At 41.4% G+C, this 21,023-nt stretch overlaps 1 protein-coding gene across 1 annotated transcript in view; it reads right to left on the reverse strand.

Annotated features, from left to right (window-relative positions):
- The window catches only part of ST8SIA6 (ST8 alpha-N-acetyl-neuraminide alpha-2,8-sialyltransferase 6), a gene marked incomplete at both ends in the record, with an annotated part of 36,509 nt that extends 15,845 nt beyond the window's left edge, over window positions 1–20,664 (reverse strand). The window contains 4 exons of the mRNA XM_081996516.1: window positions 5,045–5,131; window positions 10,584–10,682; window positions 20,185–20,280; window positions 20,570–20,664. Of these exons, the coding sequence (XP_081852642.1) occupies window positions 5,045–5,131; window positions 10,584–10,682; window positions 20,185–20,280; window positions 20,570–20,664 (377 nt within the window). The remainder of the gene's footprint in view (window positions 1–5,044; window positions 5,132–10,583; window positions 10,683–20,184; window positions 20,281–20,569) is intronic.
- Between the last annotated feature and the right edge of the window lie 359 nt (window positions 20,665–21,023).

A 21,023-nucleotide genomic window follows, 5' to 3' on the forward strand; every position in this document is an offset into this window, starting at 1 on the left:
GGATTTCAGAGAGTACAGTGGAATTATTGATCTGTTTAGTGTTAGGAAAGCTATTGATTATGTGGTGGTGTGAGCTTATGTAAGCATAAATTGACCTTGCAGGGTATTTTATTTCTGTTTCAACTGTGGTTTATTGCAGTACACAGATCTGCTAAGCAATACTGTTATATATGTTAGAGTATAGCACACTACAAATTAATCTCTTCAAGAAGGAGTGGGATTTTATAATCTGCAGGAATGTTTAACACACACTTTTCAGAAGAGATATTGAAGTGGAGAAAGGGTAATAGAGGTCAAGTGGAATAAAAAGCAGCAGGGGAAATTACAGGACTAGGAAAAATGGGTTGACCTTTTAACTGTTCTCTTCAAGGCCCAGGGCTCTTTTTTTAAAGTAGTAATGTTTTCTTCTAAAAAAAAAAAGTTAAAAGTATTTTGGTGAAGCGGTGTGCCAGCTAAACTGCAGTGTAGTATCAGGGGTTTTAAAACCATACTTTACACCTAGGAATTTCCTTTTCCCTTCATTATTAGATGCAAATAAAGTTTGCCAGGAATGGTGTTTCCATGAGGAGCAGGTCCAGTATCCGCAGCTCACATAGGGCTATCCCAGCGTGATACCACTCCTGAAGAACTGTTGCAACGCTTTGCCAGGCTCCAAGCTCAGCGAGATAGCCCAGAAATACAATGCTCAGAGGCTTCTCTGAAACACAGCATCTGCTCAGCCTTTCTCCGTATCCTCCCTCCTCTCCCACCCAGTAATTTTGAGGGTTGTTTTAGCTATTCGTTAGCTTCCAGCAAAAACTGGAGTTGCAACTATTTGGAAAACTTGCAGATTATTTGCCACCATGGGTATATAGCCCCAGTGAGAATAAATCCAGCTTAAAAGTCTGCGAAGCAAAGAGATGTGGAGGTGTAAAAAACAATTACAGCTTGCACCCAATTGGGCTCTGTAATTTGTCGCACTAATGAAACATTTCTTTTTAGTGGAAAACCTTTGAAGAATACTAATATAATAATTAATATTCAGGTTACCTAGGGAACCTGAGACTCTACTGACTGTAGCTAGAAGACCCTTTGCAGAGGAAGCTAGCCAGCATGGCTTTTTTCTGGAGTTTTAAGAATGATGCTTCCAGGCAGCTGTGACATTATTTCCCCTCCCTTTCCAAGTTTGCACCAATCCTCTCTTATAACCAAGAAATCCGAGGACTTGCTTTGTCTAAAACAAATTAGAGCTGACATAAATCTGAACAAGAAGGAAGAATTCAGGTGGGCTTAGAAACCAAGGGATAATGTGGAGATGCTAGGTGATTGTAGAGCCATAAAGAACAAGAGAAATAAAAAAAAGAACACAAGAAACATAGGTGAATTTCATAAAGGAAAGGTCTGAATAAAAAAATACTTAAACAGTTCCCTATATGTCAGTAGCAGTAAAGGTTGGATAAGACTTTCCCTAAATCACTGTTAGTAGGATATAATTTACACCACTTCTGGTGTAGGTATATCACCTTAGCTAGCATCTGTTGTGAAGGTAGAAAAAACCTCTTTAGTAATGACTGACAAACACTAATGTGGGGCACAACAAATCTTAACTAGATTGCAAGAGCAATGAACCAAGTGCTTGCACTTGCTTCTCCTTCTTCTCAGCATTACAGATACTGAAATAAGTGAAGGGCCAGGAGACTGGTTCCCCGACAGAGGCTGGACAAAAATCAGCCACAGGAGAGTGACTGTGGATATGGGAGGTATAAAAGAGAACATCATGGCTTGTACTTGCCTCATGATTCTTCTTCATTTTGAGAAATGACTGGGTAAACATCACATAGCTGCATAGCTGTTGGGAACCACTGACCACTGCCAAGTGCATGTGAGCGTGCACAGCAGAGCAGCTGTAGAGGAAGCCATTTGGAAAAGGAAAATGGCAGCTCTCTGACAACAAATGAACACAGCCTGCACAGCTTCATGGCAAAGCTGAGCTAGGTAGTACAGGGTCAACCTGGAATCCTGCACTCTGCTTTTTGTACAGTGGGTTGGAAAAAACGCTGTGGTTTGTGCCACGTGTGGCTGTTGGCTGTAACCCTTTTGCCAAATACAGAGACAAGTATTTCTTTCCTGCACTGCACTTCTAATTCATATTCTTTTTTTTGGTCTGGATCTGCTGGGAATGCAGCTTACAAAGAGAATTGATGTGTACTTATTGGCACACAGTGCTGTCTTCTAGGAACATAAGAGTTACTGGCTCGGATCACATATTCATTCAGTCCACTACCAGTATGGTGGTAGCTAACAGCAAAAGCTGCAAAGGAAAACACCAGAAAGCTTCTTTGAGAAATTCACTACCCTACAGGAAGCTGCTTTTGAACCTTATTAATTAGAGGTTAGTTTATGCCCTGAAGCAGAAGACTTTAAATCCCTTATAAATATGCATGCCTGTTCTTCAGAACTTCAGGATAATAGAGAGGTGTCATACAATTGACACCACGCCCGAGAAGCATGTACGTGTTCACTCCATTTAACAGATCGGCAAACAGGGAAAGAAGTCAAGCAGCTTCTCTGCAGTCTAGTCAGCAGGCAGACTTCTGGTGGCACTGGCAGGTGGATAATACGACACAGGCAGCTTCAAGCTCTCCTCCTGAAGGTGGCTAGCTGTATTACCCAATTCCTGCTGCACAGCCCCTCCGAGATTAATTTCCTCTTCTGCAAAATGGGTGTGTTTATCTACCTACTTAATGAGATTTTTAGAACTGAATAATATTTGTATTACACAATTATTATGCATTACTGACACTAGGCAATGTTAGAAAAAGGAAGAGATGTACTGCCAAGGGATTATTAATTCATTTATTTCACCACATTTGTAAAAGCTTTGTTCCCCATAGAGCTCTGTCAATGCATCATTTCTCAGCTAGAGTGTCCTTGGAAAGCTAGTTCCAGGTCTTGTGCGTAAGTCTGATAAATAAGTTTGGGAGTGCTGTAAACAAGGAGTGTATACATATTTAGTGAGTAAATTTTATACTGAACTGGTTTTCCTTTTTTTAAGCCTATAATGACCAGCTGCTAAAAGCCTTGAAAGTCTCCGGTATGGTCTGGGAGCAAGGACAACTGTAAAATTTTAATACTCTATTTCCAGAAAACAACAGAGACAAGAGGAGTTTGACAGAATGGAAAAAGAAAGAAAAGACTTATGCAAAATCACGCATCTTTTGTTAAATAATCATCCACAATGCCCTAAATCAAAGTACCAGTCCTTGGTCATATAAATGGAATTTTTGGATGATATCAAAGCAGATTAGATTTCATAGGGACAGAAGAATATACAGTACTGTCATCAGAATTGCAGCACAGGTTGTATACATATGAACTAGCTAATGCTCTAGGTAGTTGATGTTAAAAAAGCAATGAAACCATAATAGCACCGCCCTTGAATGTCAATTAAGTAACAAGAGTTTGTCCAGCCCATGCTGAACCATGGATTTCAAAAGATTTTTTTTTTGTTTGGTATTTGAGGCAAGTTAAAGCTAGCAAGCTCACCCCAATATACATACTGTCCATATTTTCTAAGTGGTCTAGTGCACCCCACAGTTTTCGTTTTTTAATATTTCCAGTCTGATCATTGTGGTATACAACATCATGGGTTGTATAACCCACCTTGACTAACTTATGACCCACACTCCATGCTGAAAGGCAAAGACAGCAAGAGGAACAGTAGCATCTTGTACTTAAAGTCCAACAGTCTCATGTAACAGTTTAGATAGAGGGTGTCATGTTTGATTCCCATAGGCCTAGAAGATGTAGAAGATGGCCCAGTGGAACGGAGATTGCAGAAGCAATAAATGCAGAAGTCAAGCTGGAACAAGGAGTGGTTATTCTGCCACTGACTCACACACCTAGCACAGCAGAAGCAGCAGCAAATTGCTGGTAAGTGGTAGCTGGTCCATTCAGAAGGAAGAGAAGTTAAAAAAAAAGTTTGGAAAACAAAAACCCTAAATGCAGCAGGGTGAAGAGCCGATAAGAGCAGTTTCACCTCGCCAACTCTGTACAAGACACCTGCCCGTTCTCAAACAGAACGTGCTGCTTCTATAGCTCCTTCTCATGCTCTGCTATCTCTGTGCACAGCAAAAGCCTGCCTAAGTTAACTGAAAGTTTCTTAAACCTTAACTCTGTGTATTCTCCTTCCTCAGCTTTGGGAAACACCATTAGTCGGTTCTGATACACAGCAATTTATGTTGCACAAAAAGCTTTACTGCCCCCCAAACTACTTCTTCCAAGGGTATCATGCTGAGCATGTAGATACTAAGTTTTCAATGTTAGTTAACTCCAAAGAGTTGGCAGGTAGATCAGTTTATTAATTTTTGATGATCATGACAGAATCTTTAATTCTGATCTATGTGATAACATTATTACAAGTCAAGAGAGTATTTCCCCCTGGAGGAAATAGGGTTGGCACAGTGAAGCTATTCTCTTAACTCAGCATGATGCATTTCCAAATGAGAGTGGAAGCTTTTCAGGGATCCCTGTCCGTACCGAGCATATACTTATGTGCCATCCTGAACAAGGACAGATGTAATCACGTGCTTACATGCTCAGGGGCCATGACATACAGTATCAAACCTAATGAGTGCCTTGGGCACTTCTGTAACAGAAGCAATAGTCTTGGGGTAAGAAATAGACTGCTTCGTTACACAGTCTTTTACTGGAGTGCCAGTTCAGAAGGACAAAACCACATCACTGACTTTTTTTTTTTTTAATACTGTAGGTTTTGTATCAGGAATGCTTTAATCCATTCTATTTAAGTTACTTAACTATTCATTATAGTGGGGATAGGTGAAATTACTTCATTTGTGTAGTTCTTTTATCCTACTCAGTTTGCACAGTTCAATTAAAATAAACAGGAAGAGCCCCAGCATCAAAAAATTAATAGAAATGTATAGCTACGAATGCAGCCTAAAAGCAATACAAAATTATCTTTTCAAAAGGGAAGATTTAAATTTATGGCTTGTTAGACAAATCTAGGGTAAACCGTTTTTCTAAATGAGACTATGAAAATTACCTGAATTTTGTAGATTCTTCTGGTCTCCTTTTCCAAGTGCAGTTCTGCATTTTTGTGACTATGTGAAGATAATAATCTTCTGAATATCTAAAAAAGGCAACAACATCAAACGCTAGAATACATATGTATGTATATTTAGAAACAGTCTCTAAAACGTTGAAACGATGCATGTATTAATAATAATGTGCCTGGTGCATATATAATAGATGGCTTTTAGAAATCCATGACCTATTTTATTTTTATAATTTCTAACAGTACTATCCTCATTTAATTAGCATGTCCTATTAAACATCGCTTCTTAATAGTGATGTCCTAACGAACTTTTCTCTTCAGAAACTTTCAAAAGTACACTGGTTCCAAACTTAAATATTTGACCATAAATATCTTGACGTTATCAGAAATCCTCTCAAGTGCAAAAGTCCAAAACAATACAAAAACACCTCTTTCTTATACTTGGTGTTTTAAACTTCAAAAATGTTTTTAAACGCAGCTCTGGCAAGCCAAGATGAAACGTTACACTTCTCGTGCCTTTTCTTTTATTTACCTTATGGAGGCCCCAAAGTTCAATTCAATCATCTAAGACCACAGACCAATATTTACAGATGTAAGTTTGCCTTCAAATTATCTCTTAAATAAAACAATCTGTTGTTTTACATCAACCAGCACTTTGGTTACATTGGTACATGTAACCAAAGAGCTTTCTGCTCCTTTTAAATCCTTTCAGAAGATTTAAATTTGTCCATATGTGAAATACTTCAGAACACCTAAGTCAAAAGAATGGAGACATTTCTTCCCTTACAGATTCTATATTAATAATTCTCCCATTTGTGCTTGGATCCTGATATAGTTTTTTTAAAAACCCTAACTCTGACTTATAAGGAGGACTGGGGGAATGGGAAGAAGAGATTATGTGGATGCCATGCCTACAAATGCTGTGGGACTCATGTCTCCAGAAAAGATCTACCTTGTATTATTTTAGCAAAATTGGCCCAAAACCAAATGACCGTGAGTTTAAGCAAGCTGTAACTTAGAAGTGTGTATTTTGAACAGTTTTACAAGAGTTAGGATGGCAAGAAACCTCACTTGTTTTTAAATGGAGCATGAGAATTGATAAAAAGGCATATAAAAAGGGCTGGGGTGGCTTGTGCAGCAGAGGTGAACAACCTGAAAGCTTCCTTCTCTTTCTGCGTTCAACATGCTTTTACTACCGCAGCTTTATGGTAAACATTTGAAAAAGCAGATCCCTTTTTTTGCCTGCTTCATAAAAGTACTGCAACTGCTAAAGTTAACTTGTTTATCTACCCCTGAGTAAAATCGTGTCTCATTTCCACATGGAAAAAGAAATGAAACTTTTTAGAGGAATTCTGCATTAGAACTGGTCTTTGGCTCAAGTTTGCACCTGTGACAACACATACGCTTTTCATCCTCCAGACTTAGCAAACTCTTAAAGGAAGTAGATGATTGTGACTAAACTGATTTTACTGAGCCCTTCACAGCTCAAGAGAGCAGCAATGAGAAGTGGGAGAAGAGCAAAACTAGTTTCATTGCAGCTGTAGCTGATCTGACCTGATGCTGTACATTCTTCCTTCCAGTCCAGCTCCAAATCTGTTCTCTCCCTTGTGCTGCTGCTGGTACTTGCTTGACTCCAACTCTGTTTGGGTTTTGCCAGCTTTTGCATTTGTCAAATGCCTTGATAGGCCACTTTAATTCACTACCATGGCAAAAAAATAACCCAGAAAGAAAAAAAAAAACCACGCACACACATTTTCTTCTTCTTTATTGTGTTAAAGCGGATCAGGAAAGATTCCACCGACCATCACAGCCAGTATAAGCAAGGAGTGATGGCAGCGGCGAAACTGGGCACAAGGCCTTCTTATTTTGGCAGCTGCCTGCTGGTATGTTGTATTAGCAACCTTGGAACTGCAGCCAGAGAAAGTGGAACTACTTTCTTGCTGAAGCTGCTACCTAAATCAGCTCACTGCGGGGTCAGACAAGTGTCAGTACCAGCACAGGGCAGGACAGGGAGTGCGTGTAGGGGGAGGATGGGATAGAAGCACAGGACCAAAATAGCCCATGCTGGTGTTGAATCACTCATCTAGTTCTATTCCTTATGGCTAAACAATAAATAACTCTCAAATGCCGGGACTTATGGAAAAATTCCAAAAATTAATAGGATAACACGGCATGAACAGTTACTTAGGCTATCATTATCTAGGAGGAAAAAATATAGAAAAAGCAAATTCTAGCCTAAAGACATTGATACGAGAAAGATCAGAGTCAGAAATGAAAAGAAAAATTACCATCAGCTCAGAAAGAAATCACATGGACTGACAAGTTATTAGCAAGCTACAGGGAAACATTTGGTAAAGAGAAAAATCAAAGCATCATCCGTAATGCTAGTTCTGAGGCCTCCTGAGAAACACGGGCACTCGCTGTCAGAAACTGTAAGGACCTTCTTATACACGTAACAGAAGCTGCACCTACTATAAAAACACCAGTTACAATGCAAGAACATTGCTGCCTCTCCACTGCTATCTACTGGGTGGAATCACTCTTGCTCGGAGGTGTCTAAGCTCACCAGCTCACCCAGAAAAGCACCACTTACAGGTCTTTGCAAGGCAGAACACCACCTTCGCTCACCCTATGCATCCAGTTTTGCTCCTCTTGTGATTGTGATGCTACGGACTGTCAGAACCCATCTTCGCCAGTGCTGGCACAGCACCACAAGCAGCAGAGACATCCCCACAGCATGTCCTGCGCGACAGGAGCTCCCGACAGCAGCAGCTCTGCAAGGCAGCTGCTACATCTGCTCACACCGATACCAGGCTTCCATCAAATGAACTCCACTTGAATACAGACAATATTCCCGTAGATTCATTTTTTTAAGACTCAAAGGGAAGCTCTGGGATTTGCTGCAGCTGGGTTAACAGCCCAAAAAGCTTTGTTTTCCTCTCAGAAAGCCTATATTAGCATTTCCTGCTTTTAAAGGAGCTTTGGGGACTCATTCCTCCAATGGAATCAGTCCAGAAGGCCATCAGGGTATCATTTCATGGCTCTGCTGTAACCCAGACAGTCCTCTTCTCCACTGTTCCGTTTTAAAGAGCTGGGGCAATACATATATTTCCACTGGCACCCAGGAGCTTACAGCACATATTCACTGATGCTAAAGGGTTTTATTATTAAGATAAAAAAGCTCAGGTAAATTGAACTATAAAAATACGTGGACAAGAAATAATTACAGTGCTGAGAGTAGTGAATGAAACGTGTTTCATCCTGTTTTGGTCTGCCACCTGCACCACAACCGTTAGAGTAACTTGCTGTTGTAGGAAACTCACTTACACTGTACCAGCCTTGCTGACAACACCTGGAAGGGGTTTTTTTGCCTGTAGTACTTGTCAGGTACACAGTGACCTTCTGCGTTAACTGCAGTGGCTAAAGCGGAATTATTATGCACAGTCAAGGCACTGACAAAGTATAAGTATCTTCTAATTTTTGGCAGGTATCTGAAGGACAACAGCAAGGACAGAAGTGTTGAGATAGTAGGAAGACAATAGGTAAAATGTCAGAACAGAGAGACAAATGCAGCCCAACTGGTTACTTGCTAAAACTAAACACTCTCCTGAAAAAAAACTATTTGAATTAGAAGGAAAATTGAGCAGCAGGAGTGAAAAACGGAGATATTCCTACCTGGCAGCTTATGTTCAAGAAAGAAGCAAGTAAAAAGAAAAACAAAGGCAGGAAATGCAAGAGAAAAGGAGGATCCTTTTTGCCTTTGGACACTTTAATACTACCAAATAACCATCAGTTTTTAAAGCCCTCAGGAGAGTGTGCACAGAGTTTGCTCTAGAATAAAAATGGAAAACTGCCAGCAAAACTCAGCATTTCAGGCTCTTTATCACCACCTGCTATAGCACATACCTGCTATAATAATAACTTCCCACTTACATAGCATTTTTTACTATGGAATAATTTGACAAGCTTTAAACTAGTATTTTTTTCCCCTTTCTGCCAACTTAAGAGGCAAGAGTGTCCAGAATGTTCCTGAAAGTCCAGAACTGCAATATAAAGCATTTATGTATCATGCCTGTGGGTCACACCTTGAAAAAGCAATGAAGAACCCTGCAGCTCCTCTCAGTGAAGGGCAATGAGTTGCAATATTCATGGCAAATAGCAAATTTGCTATTTGCAAATCCCTTGCTCCTTTGTTCCAGGCATCAGTTTCTCTTCCTACCTGCCCAATTCATCTTCTGCATCATTAAATGGTGCAGCTCCTTTCTCTTTAGCCACAGAATAAAGGCCTCACACTTCATAAATTTTCTCCTATAATCTCAGCTCCAAAATGTTCTAGATATGAAGAGCACGTCTGCATTGCTGCAGCCTGTACAACTTTGTAACACCTGGGATAAATAACAGCATTTATATTGCTATAACTGGATTTCGGAGGCAATAGAGTTACTGGTTGTCCTTCTCTTGGTGTTCATCACTCAATTTTTCAGTTAACTGTAGTCTTTGACCTCTGTTTGCTAGTGGAATATTGGAGGGAGTAAAGACAGAATGCTGGGAATACGGTGACTTAAAATCAGGTGAAAGATGTTAAAATGCAATGAGAAAATGAGGAGGGGGCACAAAAGATGGGAGAAGTTTTAAAATCATGATTTAATGTTGTTTCTGTGTTAAGGAAAAATTTGACTTCTCCAGTCCTTTGAATGGGGAAAGGCACATAATTATCTTTAGCAGAGCTTTTGTTTCTCATTCCATTTCTATTCTCTTCACAAATGGTGGGGGGGGGGGGGCTTCCAATTTTAAAGACACCATGGCATATAATTACTTTTATGCTGCAACTCAGTCCTAATGGGAAGTCTTTCTTATTTACAATGTTTTATTTATTGGCACATCCATACAGGCAAAATGTTACATGTCAAACGCAATGGGCTGCTTCTCCCATTTTCACTTTAGAAAGTGGCAAGGAATTTGAGCAGGGCTGATATCAACAATTTATTTTCCATGTCAGGAAAAGGCAGAACAGCAAGTTGAAACCCAAAATTAATTTGGGGTGTTTTTCCAATGTATCCAAAGTTGAATTATTAGTTTCCTGTGGACTAGTTATTATAATGAGTGCAATTAATTAGCAAGTTTTTATACCAGTACATTTCCATACTTACTCAGTGAATATGCTGAAAAGAATCCATTAACTGAGGTTGCTCATAGCAGGAGTGTTCACCAATCAGGAAAAAGACACTCAAGAATATACCTCACAGATTCTGTTCAACCTCTTTGTGCATGTCTTGGAATAAAATGTTGCTAACTGGCAAGGAGAAATCTTGCTGACTTATATTGTGAAAATTAAAAAAAAAAAAAAATCCAACCTCGAATACATCTAATTCATATGAAAGAAAAAATGCAGGCAAACATTGGTTGAACAATTTCAGTTTCCTGTTGTATAGCTCCACATTAATATCATCAAGAATTATGTAAAAGAGGACAATCTTGTACCCTTCTATTTAAAAGAAACAAAGCAGAAAGCACAGTAAACACCTACCTTTTCTTCTTGATAGATGATGACAAAATGTTGTCCTGAATTGCCTTACATTTTGAAGCCTGTTCAAACTGGTAAATTCCATTTTTATTAACAGTTGTTCTGTTAAAAAAGGGGGGGAAAGCAACAAACTTTAAAAGAGAGAACATATTCTGACAACGCTGTCACATTTACTTTCCTATGACACTAAGATTAATAAACGTTGATTTTGCTGAAAACATTACCAAAGAAATCTTATTGACTTCTTTTGTGAAGCTCTTGTATAAAAGGGGAGCTTGCTGCTAATGACTAGAAAATATTTGATTCTTTAAAGTAACCCTATTTCATAGTCTGAATTATATTTTCTGCTTTACACTGTAATCCAAAAATGTAATTTAAAAAAAAAAAAGAAATTAAGTAGGAAGCCTCTTGAACATTATGTCTTGATATTATTTTAAATATTCACTGGTAAAATATTTAGCAGATGTGATTTCCTAAAGCTGTTGATGAAATGCAATATTCAGAGCCAATATAATATCTACAGGAAACACCACAGGTGAAGTGAATCTATTTGGACCTTAACTTACTGACTTGAGCTTAATACTTCCTCACTTGTTTATTCTTTATTTACACAGTGAGAATAAATATTTGCAAAAGGAACCAAGGCAAGTGCCAGACAGTGATCTATTGTCTTATTTTCACCAAACTCCTGTGCGGTCCTCTTGCTCTGGCATTCCCAGTAGAAGATTGAGCTGTAAACTAGTAAATGACTGAGACACCAAGGTCTTTTTCCACGCACCTCAGTTTACCCTGTATCTGGGTTCTGTCTCATACAGTCACCCTCTTCTGTCATCAACCTTCTGCTGTGTGTATTGTCATTTGAAAGGCTGTGTGGTTATTTTAGCTACCTGCTGCGTTAAATCGCAACAATCATGAAGTATTTTTCCTCCAGCATTTTTATTTTCTTTGCTCCTCACCATCTTCTCTTCTCCCCCCACCCTGTTCCTTTTGGGTTCTGAGCGGTTGGACACTATTTGTCCAAACCAGAAATTTGTCCAAACCAAACCAGAACCAGAAATACAGCAGACACAGATGCTGTGTGATTCACTCCTGGCTGTGAGCTGCAGCAGTGAACTGAACCCACATTGTTCTCAAAAACACAGAATGACCAAGCCATCTCTGTACAGAGGCACTCATACACGGAGAGAAAGGGCCTTCCTGCTTTGCACACAATGCGCTCTGCTTCTGAACTATAATTCCTTTTACTAACAAGGACCAAAACTCCATTGTCTTCACCTGTTAAAACAGAGACCACTTATCAACAAGATTTCTGGCAAGCTGATTTTGAAGCTCTTACTTGAGAAAGATGCCATTTCAAGTCAAAGAATCACAGAGTGGCTGAGGTTGGAAGGCACCTCTGGAGGCCATACGGTCCAACCTCCTGCTCAAGCAGGGACATCTAGAGCCAGCTGCCCAGGACCATGTCCAGATGGCTTTTGAGTATCTCCAAGGGCGGAGACTCCACAACCTACCTGGGCAGCCTGTGCCAGTGCTCAGCCACCCTCGCAGTGAAGAAGTGTTTCCTGATGTTCAGAGGGAACCTCCTGTGTTTCAGCTGGTGCCCATTGCCTCTGGTCTTGTCACTGGGGACCACTAACAAGAATGTGGCTCCATCCTCTTTGCACCCTCCCCTCAAGTATTGATCTGGTATTGATTCAGATATTGAAGGTCCCCCCGAGCCTTCTCTTCTTAAACAACTAAAATCTTAAACAATCCAAATGAGAGGAAGACTGACTGAAGAAGAAAGAGGAGAATAAATGCTTGTTTATCTTGCTACTGAACAGACTGGCATGTTCATAGCTATGACAGGGACGAAAAGGAACAGAGCGCCTTTCCTTCTCTTTCCATTGCCCATGAATTTTCTTGTCAATCAGTCACTCCATAGCAGCAATTCACTCAGGACATAGGCTGCAGAGGAGAGAGATCAGCTCTCTCCCTTGCTTTTCACCATCAGGAACTTCTTCCCAGTATACACTCAGTGCCCCTAAGGCATAGCATAAGGTATGAAGTATGCAGTCTGCGTGCCCCCGATTGAGGGCAATGTTGTGTCTTACGACAACACAACGTAAACCTCTGTCCTTTCAGTTCTGCCTGGTTTTAGCAGTAACAGCTGGCATCACCTACTGAGAGCTCCTTGGTTGATTTTGCAGACAGCACTTTATCTGTTTCAAGGAGCGACATACAAATGTGAGGGCAGAAGCCTCTCAGAGCACACAGTTCAGAGGAAACAACTCAGTAGATCTTACATAGTAAGTTCCAGCAAACATTCTGCCTACACACTCATGCACACAGGTTTATTGCAGCTTGGTCTGAATGGTTCTGTCCACACCAAAGAACCAGGTGGGCTTTTTCACAAAAGAGCCTAACATCAGTTCCCAAACAAATCTAGTCATCCCTAAATTATGTTTCCTCTCTCTTGCTTCTTTAACTCAGTAACCTTAAATGATTCTTCTGCAGCTTAAGGTAAGAGAAAGAGCTACAGGCAAAGCTTAACTGCATCAGCAGAACCTTAAAAAAAGAACTATTGATATCATAAGCCAAGTACATGTTACTGCTGCAAATAAGTCTTTCATTACAACCAAAAATCAAGATGCTGGATGCTGATTTGAGAAGTGGCCTCAGTCCTTCTGAGCCACAGCTGGCCAGAGGAGACCTTTAACACACAAAGCCTGCCGGGAAGACGAAGTCAGAGCAGGCGGTTAGGTTTGATCAGCTCGCTGCGAGGTGCGTTTGCAGGCATCATCAGAGAACAAGTAGGTTTCAACTCTGTGAAGAGAATCATTACAAGGTCCTTACAGCTTCCTGTTAATTTATGTCCCAAGATCAGTGGGGCAGTGAATAAATATTCTCTCAACCAAATACAAGCTTTACTCAGCAGGCTTTTAGTCTTTTTAAATTCATAGCACTAAGATCAACTGAAGCAAACAGCCTCATTTTTTAATACATAATTGCTTTTTATGCACACATTTTCAAGACTTGAAAAATTCAAATGGAAAAAGTCAGATAAAAAAGAATGAGCAAAATAAATCCCTGTTCTGTTTTGTCATTAAATCCTGACAATCACTTTTACAGCCATCAAGGGGAGAAAAAAAGGAATAAGGAGTCTTTCCTTCCCTTTCCATGACACATGTAAAGATTGGTCAAAGTGGCACAACTGTGGGGAAAACCAGACATGAATTTCAATCCAAAATCTTTATCCATATTATGCAAGCACAAGACAGATCACCAAAATGCTTCTTCTGTGGCTTTTTGCACACAAAATTTACTCTTTGTATGGTGCAAAAAGATACAAAAATAAAACAATATATTTGCAAGACATGAAAAACAATGAGTCATTCTAGTAAAAGTTCAATTTCTGAATTTCTGTTTCACTGTCAGAGTGGCCTGTGCTTCACATGACTGAAAGAATTCTGCATTCACATAAAAGGAGTGTGCAAGGGGCGGTCCAGACTTGTACTGGATTATTCATTGCAGAGTTGTGAAGACATCACTCACATTAGATTTCTGATCACTTCAGACAATTATGCTAGGCAACATTTATCACTAAAGGAATTTACCTGACCTAGTGGATGACAGTCTTTGTTCGATACTTAGAACTGCACTAAAACTTCTACAATTAAATCAGATAACATGCCTGACAACACAGATATCAGACTACATTCAACTAATTTTGTAAACCTTTAAGCTAGATGAGAACTTGAAGTGGAAACCATGTTATATTCTGTTGGCTTGAATTCAAACAACTGATGAGACAGGGAAATTTCTGCTGCATTTCCCTTAGGGTTTAGATGTTCTCAAAGCCAACCTGACTGGCCAAATTTTGAAAAACAGAGGGGTTTTTTAATCATATACAAACAGCTTGAAGACCACATACTTCCTCTGGTAATTCTAGGAACTCAGACTACACCATCTGTACTTTAATAAATCCACAGTAGATTAAGACCATGTGCCACATTTATCAGCACACTGTTACTCTATATCTTGCTCTCAGGAAGACAGCAGTTCACTAAACTGTACAGTTCTTTAAGATAAGGATTGCACCCACCTTTAGAATAAGAAATAGAGAAACTATACAGAAAGTCCACGTATTGCATTCAGTCCTGACACTACAGGAAGCCTTAGTGCAGGGAATCACCAGACAGACAGGTAGCTCAGTTAACATGGAGTTCTGGGGGTGCAGTGGTACAGGGAGGGAAAGAAAAGGGAAGCCCTTTAAAAGCAAAACCAAACTCAACTCCGAACAGTTATCCGAGTAGGAAAATAGATGGACATAAAATGGATGGAAAAAGGAAGAGAGTGGGGGAGAGCAGATGGAAAAAGGAACTCTAGTGCTGTGAATTACACCATAACATAAAGATATGCTCAGGACTGAAAGGCCTCCAGAATTCCCACAAAATCAGCAATTGAAAGAATGTGGAGTGAGATTTCTGAAAGAGCTTAGAACTGGACTGCCTGGCAGCACTAAAAGCAACAAGAATTTCACCCCTAATTTCAGCAAGAGTTAAGTCCACACTGAACCTAAGGAAAAAACCCACTCATAGGCTTTATTCACTCTGTGCCCAGCAGAACTAGTTGCTGCACTTTTTCTATAGCTTCCTGCTCTCATCTGCCTGAAGCAGCACAGGTCCTCTGAATCCTGTTCCAGCTGAGCATCTCCAGCTAAAAAGGGTAACTTCTGCATGCAAAACTACACGTTTATATCCTTCTACCAAAGTGGCCAAATCGAGACTGTGAATACCTTCTGTCTTAATCTCTCTCTTGAAGAGACTAATTAATATTTGAATCTCATAGTCTATTAGTTGAATACTATTAAAACTCATAAACCATACTTTTCCTAGGAGGGGTGCTCTTAAGTGCTATCTTTGACACTATTTCACATGAATGAGATGATAAGAATATAGTGACGTCTTTCAGGTTCAGAACAGCTTGATTAATAAGGCAATACACAATTTAAATATGTGGTGAAATGGACTATTAAAACGGCTTTATCAAACCATAGGATTAAGAATTTGTCTTGTAACATTAATCACAGTAACTGTGAAAGAGACTGATCCTACTATCCTTGTTCAAGTTCCCATGGAGGTTCTGCGAGCTAAGGAATGCAAAATCAGGTCTTTAAGATAAGTTGCATTTTGAAATTATTTGGAAGACCTTCCAGTGCATTGACCAGAGTTATACATAACATCAGGTATTTTTTATTTATAAAATCCCTAAACCGCATGACAGGCAACATGACAAGCAACGTTCACAGTCTCATGGAGGATAAAGTGAAAAGAGTAAGGTACTTACACTAGAATGATGTTACAATAGTACTCGATAGACAGAATGACAGAGCAGTTTCACTTGGACCAAGTAAACAGAAAGAGGCTGGGAAACCTTTCACCACTGTCAGAACATAAAGGTGGCCTGGCAGCAGCTTTCAACTGAACACCTGTTCATTTAGATAGAACTAATATATGAGGCATGTGTTAGAAATATGCTCTTAAAATAATGTCTGCATGCATCACTTGGGAATGAAGGGAAAAAATATTAAGAGAGCAGTAAAATTAGTGAAGTGGCCACCAGTGCTGACTAAACCGTAGCAAATTATTTGGGCAATATACTAAGCTAGTGTTCATAATCGTGGTAATAACCTGTCTCTTCTTCCCCTTCTGCCTGCCAGAATGCAATATTTTGACAGGAGACAGAATGTACGGGTCTCTGTAGCATAGTTAATTAAGTATAGTTGTTTATTCCCTAGGCCTGCATAAAGATCTGCTGCTGAGAAAGGAATTGGAGAAACCAACACTATGGAACACGGTATTAATACTAACTTGTTTACTCATAGCTCCTCAATCACTTCCTTGCACTGTTCAATTACCCCAACAGTCTCTACACTGTCCTTGCTTTGGACCTGCAAAGACAAAGAGTAAGTTAGGGAAATAGTAAGTGAATGCCTTAAAGTTGGTGACACAGAGTAACAGGGCAGTGGTTGTCAGTTCTTCAGGGTACTGCTGTCTTGTTATTACTTGTATATGAAGTACACACAAATAGTGCTTGAGAAAACTATTTTCACTTCCCTTGCAGGAGCTGGCATGATTTATCTGCTATATATTCCTGGGCAGTTCAAAAGGAGCTAGAATTTCTGACCAAGCTTAACATTACACAGCCTGGGCCTCATAACAAAGACAAGACTACTTAGCTCCTCTTATTCTTGTCACCTTCCCCTGATAAGCACTAGCAGTACGGAGCCCTCTATTTTGCTATTAATGCTGTGACTACACAAACAAATATACCAGCAGAAACACAGTTGGGGAGGGAGGACCAAGTGTCTAAAGGTGGGACAAGTGCAAGACTACTTCTTTTGGTTGTACTGTTGGCTTAAGCAAGTTTAAGCTGTACTTGCAGTTACAGCTTAAAAACTGAGAGGATGGTATGAGGCACAGACTTGAGGGTTTGCCAGAGAACCATGGTGTAAATGATAGTGGTTCGAATATATTTGGGGACTACTAGAGAAATCTTACTAACAATGACCTTTTTTTAAGTAAGAAACCCTACTAACAGGCACAGTACACTGTGAAATAAACCCAAGACAAAAACTGGAAGTCACACTGTAGAGGCAGTCACATTGTTCTAGTTACCTAACACTTAACAAGAAAAAGTGGTAAGAAATGTCCTGTAAGAGACAAATGGCATCTTCAAGGTTATTTACTAAGACACAGATCTTCAGGGAACTTTAGATGCCTGGTCACCATCTAATTAAACATTGCCATGCATAATAGCTGCCTAAATATCTGTGACAGTCTGAACCAATCCCCTGCTTTTCAACCTTTCATCCTTCAGTTTCATCCTTTTAAAAGAATTACTCAAAGTGAAAGAACAGATTAGCTCTCAATATTGCGAGGCAACAGAATAATAGGGCCTTAGAGATTCTTCAGGAGATGTCTGGTTACAAATATGCCTCCAACAGTAAAGGAAATCATGATAAAAAGAAAGATTAGCTTGCGATTCTGAAGACTGTCTAGATTACTTAGAGTTCAAGAAGGATAGTGCCCAGTTTTGGGTTTTTTTCTGCTTCCTTTCCTGGACCCTCCTACCAAAGTTGGTGAGAAAATATTAGCTTTCCAGAAAAATGTGTCAAACTGAGTCTAACCTAACATGCATGCACATCCTCTTACTCTTACTTGGGAAATTACATTGTTGTCAGCAACACAGCAATGCTAATTCAAACCATCAGGGTACTTTAGGCGAACCATACTTCAGGAAGTCTAAACCAATAGATTGCTCCTAGTTTTATGCATCAACATACTAACATAGCCTCATCGATTCAAAAATTCACTAACCCCTGTACAACCTGTTTCAAAGAGGGGCTTCTGTCCTTTTGCTATACTCATGGATACTGCAGCAAAACCCCACTGCAAACTGGAATCTAATTCCTACTGACCAGACCATCCATCTCCATCACTAAGGGATTGGTCTGAATCTCCTGAATGAGTCCAGATGCTCTCTGGATCAAATCTCTCCAGCACGGCCCTCAGCCAGGCCCAGTCCAGCTGCTGCCTGGATCAAACCCCTCCAGCATGGCTCCCTGCCCAGTCCAGCTGCTCTCTGGATTAAGTAACAGCTCCTGGTCAGTACAGCAGCTCTCTCTCCTTCCTCATATGCCAAACATGCACCACAAAGTCCTGTCAGGCCAACTTACTGAGCGTAGTCACTCAGGTGAGAAAGAACATCCTCTCTTGGATTCAGCCAGCAAGCCACCCCTCCAAAGACACTACAGTTACAGGAGCTGGAGTGAAATGAAACTTTTTTGGTTGAATAATTTACTTGTCACAATTTGCAGTCACATAGTCACGAAGAAATACAATTTTGGGTTGATCAAAACTAGCTCCAAATTGATGCCAAAAACCTCCAAGTAGATTAAGGAAAAACATGTATTTAAACTCTCATGCTCACTTGCCTTATTACAGAGATTAAAAACTGACCCATACATGCCATGGATTTTCAGCCCTCTTCGGTATGTGTTTGCTTCCACTTTCTTTGCTCCAGTTGTGAGTGTACTAACAGCAGATAGGAAGTAGCTAGACTCTGTTTTCTGAAGTGCCCTCTGCCAGCATTTCTAGTCAATTTGGCTCCATGGTTTAGCACACAGAGCTGAGTGGAAGGAGACTGCAGCTCAGAAACCAGCTGGGAAAAGGAAGGGTATGAGAAGATGGGGCAGGGGGAAACCACAGCCATAACACAAAACAGGAGTGACAGCTATAAAAAACAAAGCATAACAGAGTACATACTGCCAAACCAATAAACTGTAAGGAGTGGAATAGAAAGGAAAAAAAAGGGCAGAAAGGGGAAAAAATGAGCACAGGAAAGAGAAGCAAGCTAGAAGCACATAAGCAGTTAGAATTCTGCAAATGTTCCTTTTGTTTCGGTCTAATTTTGAAAGATGTTATAAATTTACAGCTTGTGAAAATTCTAAATTTTGAGGCAGGGAGCATAAGGGTCTCTCATTGGAAACAAGAAAGAAACCTACTGTTAGGGTACATTGCAATGGTTACTACGACTAGAGTCACTTGCATTCGCTTAGGGAAAGTTTATGTTGTTTCGACCTCAAATACAGCTAGACTGGTTGAGACAGTGGCCTCAGTAAGGTTAACTGCATTGTCACCATTGACTTCAATATAAACAGGACATCTCAGTTCCCATCAAAGCCTCAATTCCCAAGCTCTAATTTTTATCATGTGTTTTTGACCATAATATATATTAACAGATAATAATCATTGGAATGGCAATGTTAATGAGGCCATATAAAGTAAAAGAGAATAGCAAAAATATTTGCAAACTACTTCTTACATAGTAATATCTCATGTGTGTATTACGCCACCCTCTTCTGCACTATCAGTTTTCCTACAGTGTGTGAAGACTCAAGAGCATGAAAGCACAGTTGTTAATGTTGAAGTCTGCACGTAAGACACGACTTCTTTCACAGCTGATTTTACTAACTATTTTCATATTAAACTTCATAGTGTGTTTTACATACGTACAGCTTTGCAGGCTGCAAAGCAAAGACCTTACACTGATCTAAAAGATCAGGGCATGGGATCAAGCGAAAGAACTCCCATGAAGTAAGATGCTACACAACATGAAAAAGGTTTCATGTCTCACCTTCATCCTACAGATTTTAAAGGACAAATCTGTATTTTTAACTAAAAGCACATTACAAAAAAGGTAACAATATTACCCAGCTCCAGCTCCACCTTCTTGGAAAGACAAATAAAAGATACCTGGAACATGCCATTCAGCAAGCACTTTTCGCATCGTACGTTACCAAAGCTGCTATATGCAACGTTTCACTGGGCTCAAAACCAATGGCAGAGTGACAGCTGTCATTAAGAGGGCCTATGACCAAATAATTTATTACGGTTAAAGTGAATTTTCATTTCCTCAGTCTAGCAAGTCTCTAACGCGCTCTCTGATTAAGCTGCCAAAACAGAAGGAAGAATGAGTTCGAGCAAAGGCAAATTTCTGCTTCTGTAGACCCCTCCAGACGGACCTACGCTACCCGTAACCGCAGGCGGGCAGCCCGTACCTGTTCTCGGTCTGAGGAAGGGACGTTAGGGGAGACCTGAGGGCTCGTACCACTTTCGGCGTGACAGCAGCTACTCCCGCGTCCTCCTCCCAGCCCCTGCCAAGCAAGACGGGAAAACAAAGTTGTCAAAACCAGTGATTAAACATCACCGGGCGTGAGCGGCGCCGGTCTCCTCCCCACGAATCGTTCACACGCCGCGAACAACCGAGCCGAGCCCAGCCCGCGCCGGGGGGCCACCGCGCTGGGCTCCGCCGCGCCCCGCTCCCGGCGGGGGGCGGCGGGCGGGGGGGAGGTCGCCACGTCCCGCTCTTTTTCCCCCAGCCGGCTCCGGGGTCTCCCGCCCCGCAGCCCCACCGCCGCGGGCGAGGCCCCCCGGCCGCCCTACCTGGCGCGGAGGGGCTGCTGGCCGCCCAGGCGCAGGAGGCAGCCGCCGAGCAGCAGGCTGCCCAGCGCCGCGGCCAAGGCGATGACAGCCCGCATGGTGCGCTCGGCAGCAGCGCCCGCCGCAGCTACGGCCGCCCCATAGTATTTAAGGGAGGCTGCGGGGAGGGGGAGGCGGCCATGGCAGCCACAGGGTCTTTCCGCCCCGCCCCTCGCCCGCTCCGGCGGCCGCAGCCCTGCGCCGCCGCCATCAGCCCCCCCACACCCACCTCAGCGCCGCTCGGGGCCCTGCCCGCTGGGGCGGCCGCGCTGAGGGGCCTGGCGGGGGCAGGCTGGGCTTCCCGCCAAACTTTCCCCTCAGGCGAGCGGCCCGGCGCTCCCCGGGCGGGCGGCTCGGCAGCGGGCTGCCGCCGGCGCTTTCCCGCTCGCTCCCGGGGCGGCGGTTCGGCTGGGTGAGC

This window comes from Phaethon aethereus, assembly GCF_964289735.1.
Source record: "Phaethon aethereus genome assembly, chromosome: 2".
Taxonomy (NCBI): domain Eukaryota; kingdom Metazoa; phylum Chordata; class Aves; order Phaethontiformes; family Phaethontidae; genus Phaethon; species Phaethon aethereus.